This window comes from Pristiophorus japonicus, chromosome 15, assembly GCF_044704955.1.
Source record: "Pristiophorus japonicus isolate sPriJap1 chromosome 15, sPriJap1.hap1, whole genome shotgun sequence".
In the NCBI taxonomy this organism is placed as follows: domain Eukaryota; kingdom Metazoa; phylum Chordata; class Chondrichthyes; family Pristiophoridae; genus Pristiophorus; species Pristiophorus japonicus.
The window spans coordinates 11,766,499-11,783,138 of record NC_091991.1 but is presented as its reverse complement, the minus strand read 5'-3'; the positions used below and the strand labels follow the sequence as shown (position 1 = coordinate 11,783,138).

At 46.0% G+C, this 16,640-nt stretch overlaps 2 protein-coding genes across 13 annotated transcripts in view; one reads left to right on the top strand and one right to left on the bottom strand.

Moving 5' to 3' along the window:
• LOC139280602 (sodium-coupled monocarboxylate transporter 1-like) overlaps nt 1-9,946 on the top strand; it is a 60,250-nt gene extending 50,304 nt beyond the window's left edge. For 4 of the 12 annotated variants that reach the window (XM_070900147.1, XM_070900146.1, XM_070900145.1 and 1 more), the window contains 4 exons: nt 94-290; nt 2,428-2,531; nt 7,100-7,182; nt 8,857-9,946. In XM_070900147.1, the coding sequence (XP_070756248.1) occupies nt 94-290; nt 2,428-2,531; nt 7,100-7,182; nt 8,857-8,967 (495 nt within the window). In that variant the 3' untranslated portion in view covers nt 8,968-9,946. Of the gene's footprint in view, nt 1-93; nt 291-1,009; nt 1,073-2,427; nt 2,532-7,099; nt 7,183-8,856 lie in introns of those variants that run through there. The other 8 variants (XR_011596721.1, XM_070900149.1, XM_070900148.1 and 5 more) reach the window with 7 other exon arrangements.
• A 49-nt stretch (nt 9,947-9,995) lies between these two features.
• The window catches only part of LOC139281351 (anoctamin-4-like), a 297,350-nt gene continuing 290,705 nt past the window's right edge, over nt 9,996-16,640 (bottom strand). Inside the window, exons 26-27 of the mRNA XM_070901506.1 lie at nt 14,255-14,467; nt 9,996-10,700 (exon numbers count right to left, since the gene is read on the bottom strand). Of these exons, the coding sequence (XP_070757607.1) occupies nt 14,276-14,467 (192 nt within the window). The 3' untranslated portion in view covers nt 9,996-10,700; nt 14,255-14,275. The remainder of the gene's footprint in view (nt 10,701-14,254; nt 14,468-16,640) is intronic.

Genomic DNA, 16,640 nt, shown 5'->3' with positions numbered 1-16,640 from the left:
CCTGTCCGGCAGTCAATAAGGACGATTCCTCTCCTGCCCTCCGTGTTAGTACATTCAGTTGACCTGACCTATTGCCTTTCTGGTATGCTGTAGGGTGGAATTGTGGGACTCATCACTGGGTTTGCATTTGCATTGTGGATTGGAATTGGATCCCAGATGCACCCACCGCCCCCCGCGGTGACAGTGCCGCTGAACCTCAGTACCGCCAGGTGTAACGTCAGTCACTCGAGTAACGGGACATTCTGGGCAACCGAGACCCTTCACACAACCCCAACCTCCAGGGACTACAGGTCAGTACAAAGCACAGATGGAAATTCAAGGATAAGGTCAAGCTCATTGAACAAGGTATCTAACCTGAACAGAAAATGCTGGAAATCTCAGCGGGTCAGGCAGCATCTGTGGAGAGAAACAGAGTTAACCTTTCGGGTCTGTGACCCTTCGTCAGAAGTTTGAAATGAACAGATTCTTAAGGAGCACTGAAATGCGTTGGCCATATCGGTTGCTATTGTGGCACCTTGGGGCGGAGGGTCACATATATAAAGATTAATTCCCTGTTCCCATGAATTTCCAGATATCTCAAGTTGCTGATACTTGGGTGTGCTTTTCATAGAACAGAATCATTCAAATTTACGGCACAGAAGGAGGCCATTCAACCCATCCTGTCCACACAAAGAGCTATCCAGCCTAATCCCACTTTCCAGCTCTTGGTCCGAGGTCCTGTAGGTTACGGCACTTCATGTGCATATCCAAGTACTTTTTAAATGCAGTTTCTGCCTTTAATTTAGGGATTTATCCAACCAATGAGGTACCAGCGCTGTGCACAGCCCCTCCCCAAACCTCCAGCTCCACAAAATTCAAATGGCGGGGGCAAAAAATGAAACATACCTTTTGGTGACAGCTGTTGTTTAGAGTAGGCCCATTTCCTGCTCCGCTCTGCAATATCCAATTCAGCAGAGGGGCCTAAACCAGGAGTGTGGCCCCTTATTTATACATGTAACGTTTGTTTTAGGCTCCCTGGGACACCTGAAAAATGACTTTGATATTGGCGACTTTCGGCACTACTTTGTGCGAGGTACGTTGATTCCCGAGTTGGCCCTCTTTGTCTGTTTTACACCCGTCAAATGTGCACAGTGGGGCTCAATTTCTACCCAAATACCTTGTACTTTTAGCTACGTAAACAGCAAGTCTTCATAATAGCCAAAGGAACACTCGGCTAATAACATCCTAATATTTTTTATTTTATATCTATATCTACATCTATATACAGACACACACACACATACATATAATATATACATAATATATACACTATATATATATAATATATATATACACATTTAAATATATATATATATATATAAATGTTTATTAGGAATAAAGAGTTAAATAGGTTTGAACCTTTGGATTGAGATTCAATCGGTCTAATATTTAGATTCATTGAACCTGATCAGAAGGTAGAAAGAAGTCGCACACATCAGACAGTCTTCATTCGGCTAACTAGAAACTCACATTTGTTACTGCGTGACTGCTGGGGGCAAGGAAACAACGCTCCACTCACTGACCACCCGAGACTACAAGGGTATTTCACCGAGCACACACAGGCCAGGCAGTAAACCAACATGGTGATAGAATGACCCGCCACTGAGTCTGGATATTGCCGTGTTGACCGCCCGTTGTTCTGGCCTACATCGGGCGGCTGGTACTGAACGATACCCTGTAATTCCATCCCACTCATTCACCTATCGGATGGGACCACCTCAAACAAGGGGATGCTTTCAGTAAGGATTTGACGGGTGAGGGTGAGGGGGTCTCACTCCTTCAGGCCACATTCCCAGGCTGGCCAATGTAAATTACACCCATTTGACATTCATGAACCTTTCAAAGAAAGACAGATTTGCATTTATATAGTCTTTGATGACCACCGGACATCTCAAAGCGCTTTACGGCCAATGGAGTACTTTTGGAGTGTAGTCACTGTTGTAATGTTGTAATTTGTGCCAATTATTTTCTCTGCCCCCCCCCCCCGCCCCCACCCAATACCATTACTGACACCGAGGTGCTTCCCCAATGGGAATCCCCCATCTGGTGTCTTTGCAAGAAGAGGGCCTGCTCGGTAGACCAGGCAGCACGGGAGATGCCCCGTGGCCACCGGCTGGGACCCTCACACCCGGAGAGATTCGGGATGGGTCTCAGTAACTTGCACTAATTGGCAGCGGCCTGGAAGGCTTCCTGCCTGCTCCTTGATGCAGATGGCCAAGGTCTAAATGAGAGAGAAAAACACAAATGGAGCTTCCAAACCATGAATCAGCTATTTGGCCCAGCTCCTAACAAACGATTTGCATGCCATATTGTGCCATAAAGCCCGTGTTGTCGGATGAGGTGGTGCTTGTTCCAGTTACATTTTAATGAGCATTTCTCTAATTCCAGAGTTGAAACAGCGGCATCCTGGTATTCTTTGTCCTACCTGTACCTAAGCACCTTTGCGACATTAATCGTTATAATTGTTGGCATAATCGTCAGCTTATTAACAGGTACGTGCATAATGTTTGGCCTTTCCACAGAGTCATAGTCCCTTGCAGCCTAGAAGGAAGTCATTCGGCCCGTCGTGCCTGTGCTGGCACGTTGGAAGAGCGATCCAATTAATATAAGAACAGAAGAAATAGGAACAGGTGTAGGCCATACGGCCCCTCGAGCCTACTCCGCCATTCAATAAGATCATGGCTGATCTGATCATGGACTCAGCTCCACTTCCCCGCCCGCTCCCATAACCCTTCACTCCCTTATCGCTCAAAAATCTGTCTATCTCCGCCTTAAATATATTCAATGACCCAGCCTCCACAGCTCTGTGGGACAGAAAATTATACAGATTTACAACCCTCAGAAGAAATTCCTCCTCATCTCAGTTTTAAATGGGCTGCCCCTTATTCTGAGACTATGTCCCCTAGTTTTAGTTTCCTCTATGAGTGGAAATATCCTCTCTGCCGCCACCTTGTCAAGTCCCCTCATTATCTTGTATGTTTCGATAAGATCACCTCTATTCTTCTGAACTCCAATGAGTATAGGCCCAACCTATCTTCATAAGTCAGCCCCCTCATCTCTGGAATCAACCTAGTGAACCTTCTCTGAACAGCCTCCAATGCAAGTATATCCTTTCGTAAATACGGAGACCAAAACTGTACACAGTACTCCAGGTGTGGTCTCATCAATATCCTGTACAGTTGTAGCAGGACTTCTCTGCTTTTATATTCCATCCCCCTTGCAATAAAGGCCAACATTCCATTTGCCTTCCTGATTACTTGCTGTACCTGCATACTAACTTTTTGTGTTTCATGCACAAAGATCCCAGGTCTCTGTACTGCAATACTTTGCAATGTTTCTCCATTTAAATTATAATTTGCTTTTTGATTTTTTTTCTGCCAAAGTGGATAATCTCACATTTTTCCATATTATATTCCATCTGCCAAATTTTTGCCCACTCACTTAGTCTGTCTATATCACTTTGCAGATTTTGTGTGTCCTCCTCACAATTTTCTTTCACACCCACCTTTGTATCATCAGCAAACTTGGCTACATTACACTCGGTCCCTTCATCCAAGTCATTAATATAGATTGTAAATAGTTGAGGCCCCAGCACCGATCCCTGCGGCACCCCACTAGTTACAGTTTGCCAACTGGAAAATGACCCATTTATCCCGACTCTCTGTTTTCTGTTAGTTAGCCAATCCTCGATCCATGCTAATATATTACCCTGTGAGCTTTTATTAGTCCCACTCCCCCTGCTCTTTCCCCACTGCACATTTTCCCCCTTTTTGTATTTATCCAATTCCCTTTTGAAAGTTACTATTGAATCTGCTCCCAGCGCCCTTTCAGGCAGCGCGTTCCAGATCACAACAATGCGCTGTGTAAAAACATCTCTTCATCTCCCCCTTTTCCCAATCATAATTCTGTGTCCTCTGGTTACCGACCCTTCTGCCAGTAGAAACAGTTTCTCCTTATTTACTCTAATAACCGTTCTTGATTTTGAACACCTCTATCAAATCTCCTCTCAACCTTCTCTGCTCTAAGGAGATCACCAGCTTCAGTCCCTCAGCCCTTGCAATTATGACCAGTCACGTGAAAATTTCAACCTGTAAAAGGGAGATGTTTCAGTTGAATACTTTGATAAAGACTTTTCTACTCAGTCCTCAAGACATCTCAAAGCATTTTGCAGCCAATGAACTCTCTTTGAAGTCCGCTCCTTTGAATAGTGCCATGGGATGTTTAGCATCTAACCGAAGAGAAAGATGGGGCCTGGGTTTAACCATCCATCCAAAAGCCAGCACCTTGAACAATGCAGCACTCGCTCATTACTGCCCTGAAGTGTCACCCAAGTGAACCCATGACCTTGGCAACTCCAAAACAAGATTGCTACCAGCTGATCCAAGCTGGTACTTTTAACAAAGATACCCATTGGTCAAACAAGGAGAACACTCCTGAAATCTGCAGGTCTATCCATTGTGTCACAGAAGAAAGTTCTTCATTTGACCTGTCCGAGTAGGGTCCATTTAAAAGGTTCTGTTCCTATTAGGGTCCTCCTAAACCAAGAGTTAATCTAGAATTAGGAGTCACAGTCTCAGAATAAGGGGTTGGCCATTTAAGACTGAGATGAGGAGAAATTTCCTCACTCAGAGGGTAGTGAATCTTTGCAATTCTCTACAGCAGAGGGCTGTGGAGGATCAGTCGTTGAGTATATTCAAAGCAGAGATCAATAGATTTTTGGACTCTAATGGAATCAAGGGATGTGGAGATAGTAGAGTTGAGGTAGATGAGGAGCCATGATCTCATTGAATGACAGAGCAGGCTTGAGGGACCGAATGGCCGACTCCTGTTCCGATTATGTTCTAACACACAGCTACGCGTGCTGGGAGTAGAGATTGGAGAATTGGATGCGGAGTTTACAGTGCTGATGTGCAGGGCTCCCAATTTCCTGGTGATAAAATGTAATCACCAAAATCCTTGTGTGTGAAGCTTCACCCTGGGGCCACAACACTGCCCCCCTGTACTGTCAGCAGCATTACACACCAGTGTGCTGGTTAGTTAGTTTGAGATGGAACTGACGTAAAGTGTTGGGAGCTTTTCAACAGTCCTGACTTTTTCATTTTGGAATGAGCTTAAAGACATTTGAAATGCCCCCTTTGGCTCAATGTGTCAACGTTTGTCGGATTATGCTCCTGCGAAGCGCTCTCGGATATATAATCAGATGCAACTTCAAGTGCAATACTTGCTTGTGACTGATGTCATTATAGAAACATAGAAAATAGGTGCAGGAGTAGGCCATTCGGCCCTTCTAGCCTGCACCGCCATTCAATGAGTTCATGGCTGAACATGCAGCTTCAGTACCCCATTCCTGCTTTCTCACCATACCCCTTGATTCCCCTAGTAGTAAGGACTTCATCTAACTCCTTTTTGAATATATTTAGTGAATTGGCCTCAACAACTTTCTGTGGTAGAGAATTCCACAGGTTCACCACTCTCTGGGTGAAGAAATTCCTCCTCATCTCGGTCCTAAATGGCTTACCCCTTATCCTTAGACTGTGTCCCCTGGTTCTGGACTTCCCCAACATTGGGAACATTCTTCCTGCATCTAACCTGTCTAACCCCGTCAGAATTTTAAACGTTTCTATGAGGTCCCCTCTCATTCTTCTGAACTCCAGTGAATACAAGCCCAGTTGATCCAGTCTTTCTTGATAGGTCAGTCCCACCATCCCGGGAATCAGTCTGGTGAACCTTCGCTGCACTCCCTCAATAGCAAGAATGTCCTTCCTCAGGTTAGGAGACCAAAACTGTACACAATACTCCAGGTGTGGCCTCACCAAGGCCCTGTACAATTGTAGCAACACCTCCCTGCCCTTGTACTCAAATCCCCTCGCTATGAAGGCCAACATGCCATTTGCTTTCTTAACCGCCTGCTGTACCTGCATGCCAACCTTCAATAACTGATGTACCATGACACCCAGGTCTCTTTGCACCTGCCCTTTTCCTAATCTGTCACCATTCAGATAATAGTCTGTCTCTCTGTTTTTACCACCAAAGTGGATAACCTCACATTTATCCACATTATACTTCATCTGCCATGCATTTGCCCACTCACCTAACCTATCCAAGTCGCTCTGCAGCCTCATAGAATCCTCCTTGCAGCTCACACTGCCACCCAACTTAGTGTCATCCGCAAATTTGGAGATACTACATTTAATCCCCTCGTCTAAATCATTAATGTACAGTGTAAACAGCTGGGGCCCCAGCACAGAACCTTGCCGTACCCCACTAGTCACTGCCTGCCATTCTGAAAAGTCCCCATTTACTCCTACTCTTTGCTTCCTGTCTGACAACCAGTTCTCAATCCATGTCAGCACACTACCCCCAATCCCATGTGCTTTAACTTTGCACATTAATCTCTTGTGTGGGACCTTGTTGAAAGCCTTCTGAAAGTCCAAATATACCACATCAACTGGTTCTCCCTTGTCCACTCTACTGGAAACATCCTCAAAAAATTCCAGAAGATTTGTCAAGCATGATTTCCCTTTCACAAATCCATGCTGACTTGGACCTATCATATCACCTCTTTCCAAATGCACTGCGATGACATCCTTAATAATTGATTCCATCATTTTACCCACTACCGATGTCAGGCTGACCGGTCTGTAATTCCCTGTTTTCTCTCTCCCTCCTTTTTTAAAAAGTGGGGTAACATTGGCTACCCTCCACTCCATAGGAACTGATCCAGAGTCAATGGAATGTTGGAAAATGACTGTCAATGCATCCACTATTTCCAAGGCCACCTCCTTAAGTACTCTGGGATGCAGTCCATCAGGCCCTGGGGATTTATCGGCCTTCAATCCCATCAATTTCCCCAACACAATTTCCCGACTAATAAGGATTTCCCTCAGTTCCTCCTCCTTACTAGACCCTCTGACCCCTTTTATATCCGGAAGGTTGTTTATAGGGAGTCCCACATAGTGATTGTGGAGATAATCCAACCGCCAGGCTTAACAGCTTATTAAATCCACAGTTGTTTGATGTGCTATCAGTTCATTAGATTCATAGATAAATATTTTGTCAGGAGGAAGAAAAGCTCATGTGGACACTGACTTATTGCTGCACTGGACAGATCTTTCATGCTACTTTCCCAGGTCTTCCATTGGCGTAAGTATAAAGCCCGGTCACTTATTTTCCCTGACTCTCTATTTGATGTGAAATCTTGTGTAATGCACACACCTGCGTCCATCACACCTCGGGCCTTACACCTTTTCATATGCAAATTTCTATGTCACACTTGCATCTCATTGGCTCAAATTTTAAATTCATAAAATTGCAATAAATCACAACTGAGCAGTCCAATCAAAAGCAAGGAATACAGGTATATATCCTTCCAATGAGGAACTACCAAGGACATAGTGTCAGCCGTGGCCCAGTGGGCAGCACTCTTGCCGCGGAGTCAGGTGGTCATGGGTTCAAATCCCACTTCAGAGACTCGAGTATAAAATCTAGACTGACTCTCCAGTGCAGTACTGAGGTAATGGTGCACTGGCGGGGGGGCGGGGCAGGGGGCAGTACTGAGGGAGTGCTGGACTGTCAGACATGACGTCTTTTGGATGAGACGTTAAACCGAGGCCCCATCTGCTCTCGGGTGGACGAAAAGGATCCCACGGCACTATTTCAAAGAGCAGGGGAGTTATCCCCGGTGTCCTAGCCACTATTTATTCCCCAACCAACATAACAAAAACAGATTATTTGGTCACGATCACATTGCTGTTTGTGGGAGCTTGCTGTGCGCAAATTGGCTGCTGCGTTTCCTACATTGCAACAGTGACTATAGTTCAGAAAGTACTCCATTGGCTGTAAAGCGCTTTGGGACATTCGATGGTCGTGAAAGGCGCTATATAAATGCAAGTCTTTCTATATGAAAACGCAGAATGAAGGATCAGCAAAATCCAACACTGAAAGGAGAGCGGTAATAATTCAAATCATTCCAAACTTTAAAAAAAAATCTTTACAGCTGCTCTCTTGGGTTTCTCCAGTAAGGTGAGTTTGAGCGAAATTAGGATTATTATAAAGACAAAAAATTTACAAGATAATTAAACATATTTGTACAGTAACACTTCCTAAGCTTGAAGTGCTTTCCAATGCAGGGCGATGGAGTTGGAGCCTTGAGTCGATACGGGTTTCAGACCCAACACCACGACCTACTAAACCAAACCAACACTGTCTGCTGAGGATTATTGAGATTCGCAAATCCATTCAGTGGACCAAAACATACTCAAATACTTAAGGACAGGAGGGCAAAAGAACCCAAGAAACTTGAACCAGTTATCCAGATTTTTAGTAAATTGGCACAGGGCATCCTAATGCATAGCTTATGACATTTGGCGCAAATGTTTCTTCGATAGCACCTCCTAAACCCGCGACCTCTACCGCCTAGAAGAACCAGGGCAGCAGGTGCATGGGAACACCATCACCTCCAAGTCACACACCTTCCTGACTTGGAAATATATCGGCCGTTCCTTCATTGTCATTGGGTCAAAATCCCGGAACTCCCTCCCTAACAACACTGTGGGAGCACCTTCACCACACGGACTGCAGCGGTTCAAGGTGGCGGCTCACCACCACCTTCTCAAGGGGCAATTAGAGATGGGCAATAAATGCTGGCCTTGCCAGCGACGCCCATGTACCGACAATGAATAAAATGTTCTTTTTGGAATATCTCTGGGTCTGTCACTGGACCATATGAAGGGCTTCCATTTTTTAATTCTTCACCTTGATGAGCGAACCTATGGCCACCAGGAATAATCAGTCGGTGCTCCGCGTTGTGTTTTACAGGATAGAATCGAGGTTATGACGTGGAACGCACGCTCGGACACAGTTGTTGGAAACAGCAACCCTGCCTTCAGTCATATGGAAATGGACAGCACAGAGAGAAGGAAATCCTAAAGAGCGAGGCGCCATTTGGTCCATCAAACCCAGGGTCCAAACATGATTGGTTCATCATGGGCATCCCTTCCACACTACCTTCACACAGCGAGAGTGTACGGGAAATTCAGGCTTCGAGCGCAGTGTCTCCGATTAATGAGCCATGCGATTTTCCTTATGGGTTCGGCACGAGCTATCCATGCCTGAATTTCCAGTGTGAGTTCCCATTGCACAGAACTCTGTACCAGGAACACTAACCTGCAACATTCATCACAATCTGTCCGGCTTAAAAAAAACTCAAACTGTTCTCCGATTTTCTCCCCCGTTCTCCAATCGGTGATTCAGCTCCTTGTTAAAAATGGTACCCCTGACCCATCACATTCTCCCATTATCCCACGGGGAACAAAAGGAGATGATGTATTGGTCTCCGCTAGTCCGGTGTTTATTGTCCAAGTTAAATAGTTTGTTCCCCATCTCTAATCTACCCCCCTCCCCTCCCCCCACCGAGAGAGCATTCTCTAATTCTGGCCTCTTAAGCATCCCTGATTATAATTGCTCCACCATTGGTGGCCGTGCCTTCTGTTGCCTGGGCCCCAAGCTCTGGAACTCCCTCCCTAAACCTCTCCGCCTCTCTTTCCTCCGTCAAGACACTTCTTAAAATCTACCTCTCCTGTCCTAATTTCTCCTTATGTGGCTCGGTGTTGAATTTTTTGTCTCAATACTCCTGTGAAGCGCATTGGGAATGTTTCACTGTATTAAAGGCACCATATAAATATAAGTTGTTGTTGATTTTAACTTCATCCATACTTTTGATGATTGTAAAACCACTCTACAATCGCAAGGTTTCAAACTGTACTTGTGACACTAAAGATGTGATATTCAATACAACATGGGATAGTTGATATCGCCAACTGCTCTTTGCAGAATGCAAGGGCTGTGACCCATGATGAAACAATAGATCACAACCGACTTGTTCAATATTAAGTTTTGTAAATGGGTTTTTGGGGGAGGGGGGGGGGAAGGAGGGGAATAAAAATTAAAATGTCGGCCACCTTCAAACTCCATGTGCATATTTATTTTAAATCTCTGCATCACAATATATAAGCAATAAATGTGGCTTTATGCTCACGGACTGATCCTTAAATCATGAAAATTCCAGCATTCTGCTTTTGGCTATTTACAAATAGTTTGCCTTATACATCCGTGTCGGAACCCATTGGAAAGCAGCAAGCTTCAAGAAAAAAAAAAAAAGAGAAAGATCTGTAAACAAGATTGGTTTTTTTTTTGAGCTGCTGGTTTGGAGGAGATGTGGATCAAACCAGACCATGGAGACAGCAGGATGGCTACAGATATTATGCAAAATAGTTTTCAGAAATTCTTATTTACATATTGAGCAAAACAGTGTGTAAAAGTCTGGAGTCGGTTGGATGGGGAAAGAGAAGAAAATGCCGAACTTGGAAACGTAGCTAACCGGTGTAAAATAGTTACCCCTTGTAAGTAAAAATTGGCGTAGGGAGTTGCATTATATCATGAGTAACATGTTCAACATGCTGGCAGGATTATAAATATTGAAGAGATCACATTTTTGAGTTGCAAAAGTCTTCACAGTACATCCTGTCACTGCTGGGTACGGAAGTGTGTGTGTTTCCGGACATGCACTGAAGCTGCATTTCATTCAGTCTGTAGACCGGGACGTTCGGAAGCTGCAGCAAAACTACTGCAGAAATTCGCAGATAAGAGAAGACAGGCGACACCTTGGGGGTGGGGGGGGGGGGGGGGGGGGGGGAAGAAGGGGAGAAAGGAGGATTACTTTTATTTTTGTGAGCCAAAAGACAATTAGCAACATATTAACACATGAAAAGGTACTTAAGAACACAAGACTCATTAGAATTCAGATGAATGAGAGGTGATCTTATCGAAATGTGTAAGATGAGGGGGCTTGACAAGGTGGATGCAGAGAGGATGTTTCCACTGATGGGGGAAGACTAGAACTAGGGGGCATAATCTTAGAATAAGGGGCCGCCCCATTTAAAACTGAGATGGAGGAGGAATTTCTTCTCCGAGTTGTAAATCTGTGGAATTGGCTGCCTCAGAGAGCTGTGGAAGCTGGGTCATTGAATAAATTTAAGACAGAAATAGACAGTTTCTTAACCGATAAGGGGTTACGGGGAGCAGGCAGGGAAGTGGACCCGAGTCCATGATCGGATCAGCCATGATCGTACTAAGTGGCGGAGCAGGCACGAGAGGCAATATGGCCTGCTCCTGCTCCTATTTCTTATAAGAACATTCAATAAGATCATGGTTGATCTGATCATGGACTCAGCTCCACTTCCCCACCTGCTCCCCATAACCCTTTATCCCCTTATCGTTTAAGAAACTCTATTTCCGTCTTAAATGTATTCTATGTCCCAGCTTCCACAGCTCTCTGAGGCAGTGAATTCCACAGATTTACAACCCTCAGAAGAAATTTCTCCTCATCTCTGTTTTAAATAGGCTGCCACTTATTCTAAGATCGTGCCCTCTAGTTCTAGTCTCCCCCATCAGTGGAAACATCCTCTCTGCATCTACCTTGTCATGCCCCCTCATAATCTTATACATTTCGATAAGATCACCTCTTATTCTTCTGAATTCCAATGAGTAAAGGCCCAACCTACTCAACCTTTCCTCATAAGTTAACCCCCTCATCCCCGGAATCAACCTTGTGAACCTTCTTTGAACTGCCTCCAAAGCAAGTATATCCTTTCGTAAATATGGAAACCAAAACTGCACACAGTATTCCAGGTGTGGCCTCACCAATACCTTATATAACTGTAGTAAGACTTCCCTGCTTTTATACTGCATCCCCTTTGCAATAAAGGCCAAGATACCATTGGCCTTCCTGATCACTTGCTGTACCTGCATACTATCCTTTTGTGTTTCATGCAAAAGTACTCCCAGGTCCTGCTGTACTGCGGCACTTTGCAATCTTTCTCCGTTTAAATAATAACTTGCTCTTTGATTTTTTCTGCCAAAGTGCATGACCTCACACTTTCCAACATTATACTCCATCTGCCAAATTTTTGCCCACTCACTTAGCCTGTCTATGTCCTTTTGCAGATTTTGTGTGCCCTCCTCACACATTGCTTTTCCTCCCACCTTTGTATCGTCAGCAAACTTGGCTATGTTACACTCAGTCCCTCCTTTCAAGTTGTTAATATAGATTGTAAATAGTTGGGGCCCCATCACTGATCCCTGCGGCACCCCACTAGTTACTGGTTGCCAACCAGAGAATGAACCATTTATCCTGACTCTCTGTTTTCTGTTCATTAGCCAATCCTCTATCCATGCTAATATATTACCCCCAACCCCGTGAGCTTTTATCTTGTGCAGTAATCTTTTATGTGGCATCTTATCAAATGCCTTCTGGAAATCCAAGTACACCACATCCACTGGTTCCCCTTTATCCACCCTGTTCGTTACATCCTCAAAGAACTCCAGCAAATTTGTCAAACATGACTTCCCTTTCATAAATCCATGCTGACTCTGCCTGACCGAATTTTGCTTTTCCAAATGTCCTGCTACTGCTTCTTTAATAATGGACTCCAACATTTTCCCAACCACAGATGTTAGACTAACTGGTCTGTAGTTGCCTGCTTTTTGTCTGCCTCCTTTTTTAAATAGGGACGTTACATCTGCAGTTTTCCAATCTGCTGGGACCTCCCCAGAATCCAGGCAATTTTGGTAAATTACAACCAATGCATCCACAATCCCTGTCGCTACTTCTCTTAAGAACCAAGGATGCAAGCCATCAGGTCCAGGGGATTTATCTGTCTTCAGTCCCATTATCTTACTGAGTACCACCTCCTTTGTGGTTGTGATTGTGTTAAGTTCCTCCTTCTCCGCCCCCCCACCCCCATAGCCCCTAGACTATCCACTGTCAAAATATTGTTAGTGTCCTCTACCGTAAAGACTGATACAAAATATTTGTTCAGAGTTTCTGCCATCTCCATGTTCCTCATTACTAATTCCCCGGTCTCGTCCTCTAAGGGACCAATATTTACTTTAGCCACCCTTTCCTTTTTATATACCTACAGAAACTCGTATGTTCTTATGGAAAAGGTACTTCAATCATTTCACATGAATTCGCTCCCTCGGAATCAACAGCATTTCCCAGAATCATACGGGACAGAGGAGGCCATTCGGCCCATCGTGCCTGTGCCGGCTCTTTCGAAAAAGCGATCCAATTAGTCCCACTCCTCCTCCTGTTCTTTCCCCATAGCCCTGCAAATTTATCATTTTCAAGTAATTATCCAATTCCCTTTTGAAAGTTAATATTGAATCTGCTTCCACCACCCTTTCTGGCAGTGCGTTCCCGATCATAATGTTTTCTTCTCATGTTGCCTCTACTTCTTTTGTCAATTACCTTAAATCTGGTGCCCTCTGGTTACCGACCCTCCTGCCACTGGAAACACTTTCTCATTTACTCGATCAAAACTCAGCACATTCTGGAGTGCTTTGAAACTTCTCACTGATTGGCCAACTCGGACAATCCTACCCCTTACACCATTGGCCTGTAGGGGCTGGACGAGGACAATTCAGCCACCAGTGATAGGTTGATTCCAGCTTCTATTGGTGATCTAGACTGGCTGGACAATCACCAGCAGTACTGCTGCCCAGTCTGGCTGACCACCGAGGCTGCCCACAAAGGGTTTCAGGTTTCCATCACAGGGTCACCCTGAAGCCACCTTGAGCCCACATAGACCCTACTTACCACTGCCTCCCAAGGCGGGGATAGATCTACTTTGCAACACTACCTGGAGTGTATGGAGTTTGGTCACAGATCAACCATGAGCTCATGGAATGGTGGAACAGGCTCGAGGGGCCGAATGGCCTCCTCCTGTTCCTATATCTCAATCGAGCAGCAACTCGCAAAGGCTGCTTTGGCAGCACCTCCGAAACCCGCGACCTCTACCACCTAGAAGGACAAGGGCAGTAGGCGCATGGGAACACCATCACCCCCACGTTCCCCTCCAAGTCACACACTATCCCGACTGGGAAATATATCAGCCATTCCTTCATCGTCGCTGGGTCACAATCCTGGAACTCCCTCCCTAACAGCACTGTGGGAGCACCTTCACCACATGGACTGCAGCGATTCACCACAACCTTCTCAAGGGCAATTAGGGATGGGAAATAAATGCCGGCCTTGCCAGCAACGCCTACAGCCCATAAACAAATTTCTTAACAAGGCTTGCATTGGTGCAGTGAGCCTTTGCTGCAGAAACCGAACTATTTAAGGATAACGGATTAAAAAGACAAGGACCAATACCTCAGTAGATGATATCTGTATTCATGGCCACTCATTGTGAGAGCCCTTCCCATTTCTCTTCCTCTCATTCCGTTCCTTATGAAGTCGCTCGAGCTCAGCCTCGTACATCATCTCCTGAATCAGATACTTTTCGCGGCGCATTCGGTCCCTCAGGTCTTTTGGCAAGTCAGGAATCAGATACGCGATCAGGTTCTTAACACTAAAAACCAAATGCTGCGATGAATAAAATATTAACAATCAAACCACGGGGAACACGAATCCCAGCGCACAGACTTCACACTTTATATGCAGCGGTGCCTCTCAAGGCGGATTCTCCAATTTAAAAAAAATGGCCCGTTAGCAAAGTTTTACTTCCTAGCTGCCACTGGATCATTTTAAACTCATTAAGTGGGCTGCATTTCCGGTTCGTTGCCTGCCTCTGCTTTCGTCCCGGTGGGGAGGCACTGGCGGCGGTGAGCTGTTCTGGGCGGGCGACCAGCTTCCAGCGCCCCGCCGGGGTTTTCGGGGCCGGTTTCGACGGGGACGCGGAGCATTGCCGGCCGGGAGAGACGAGCCAGTGTGCAACTCCCCTGGTCGCGACACCAAATCGACTTTTGGCTGCTGCCCAATCCATAGCGCTCCATAGCGCCGCCCTGCTGGGACCGCCTGTGAAAGCGGGCAGTCCGAGCTGTAGCGGCTGCAGTCAGGTAAGTAATGTCCACCTCAGGTAAGTGTGATTGGGGTTTTTTTTTTTGGCGATTTATGTAGTGATGGCGCGAGTTATTTATTAGGAATGTTTTTGGTGTTTTTTTTTTTTCCAGGTTTGTTTTCTCTCCCCACGTCCCCCTCTCAGAGCGCTCCCGGCCCGGCTGTTTAGCTTGAGATTTTCCCCATGCTCAGCCGGCCTATCGCCCCAAGACTCTCTAATGAGAGGCAACGCCTCTCTTAGCGCTCCGCCCCATACCCAGGGCCCAGCTGATGAATTTTGCTGACCGAGACGCCAACTGTCCCCGGGCGCAAACTTTACCGCCCCACCGACATTACCGCCCCGAAATCAGCAAAGCCAAAAATCCAGCCCTGAGGTCAAAGGCGATAAACCTTTCAAAAGTCACTTACAATTACATAAAATAATCAGTCAAATAGATCACCCGTGACAGTGAGTTACAGCCTCCGTAACTCTGAAGATCGATAGCTCACGGCCACATAATGAAGATGCTTTGGATGAGGAGAGTATTTGAAAGTTAACGTCAAGGGTGAGTAGTCCTTGACTTCAGAGAGAGCACGTTGCGATAACACACCATCACGGACGGTTCAAGCTGTTCTGTAGACCAGCAAATTCGCGCAAACCCCCCTTCAAATTAATTTGGAAACAACTCGTGCAAATACTGCTGACCATTTCTGTAAGTGGGTCATTGGAGAACAGGTGACGGACATCTCACTGAACCATTGCTGCCTGCTGTGTTTGGTCCCTCAGTTAACACAGTGTGTGAGAAGCGACAAGGGAAAAGGAGAGAACCTCGGAAAGTTAAAACCAGTTGTACATCCTTCGTTTATTTCCACAATTAGCAAAGAAAATGAGATTGTATTTATTACCTTTTGTCACCCATTAATTCTCCTTCCAAGCCTCAAACATGGGAAAATGTCAAAGGTACTGGGGCCTAAGATCTACAGGCCTTCCTTCAAACTCCCAATAGCAATGCACAAGAAGGGACGGAATTTCGGTCAGGACCCATTTATATGCCACGCGAGAGAATTCCTGCACGGCCCAGTATTGGGCAGATACTCCCCTCTGCCTCAAGGGCAGTGGAGTCAACATAAGAACATAGAACATAAGAATTAGGCAGGACTCGAGCCTGCTCCGCCAGTGAGATCTTCAACCTCAACTCCACTTTCCCACCAGGAAAATGGGACCAGGAATTCCCACATCCTGGATCTCTCCCCCCCCCCCCCCCCCCCACCACCAGGGGGCTCCGAAGTATCACCAGCTGGGGCTGGGGCTGGTATATCAGTGGGGTTTGGCTGTAAGGTGGGGTGGGGGGGGGGGGAGGACCAGACTGGTAGATCTGGACAATGAAGAAGAGTTGGCAGAGGGAAGTGGGGAGAAGAGAAGCTAAGCATTGGCCAGTTGCCCCAGAGGTCCGGCCACCCCATTCTGGCATGTGCCGGGTGTGCACCCTAGGGGGCAGGGGCACCCGCTCACTCCAATCTAGACCGGGAAACACCCCCAACCCCTGGAAAGTCCATTAGGAGGTCAATGGCAGGGGTTCTCGAGATGGGAGGATTTTCAGCCCCCATCTCACACCCACCCCAGCTGTAATGTACGCACCTGTGAGCATGCTCACGGGTTTGGAGAACTGTTGCAGGACGGAGCTTCCATAGTGTAGTGGTGATCACATTCACCTAACAC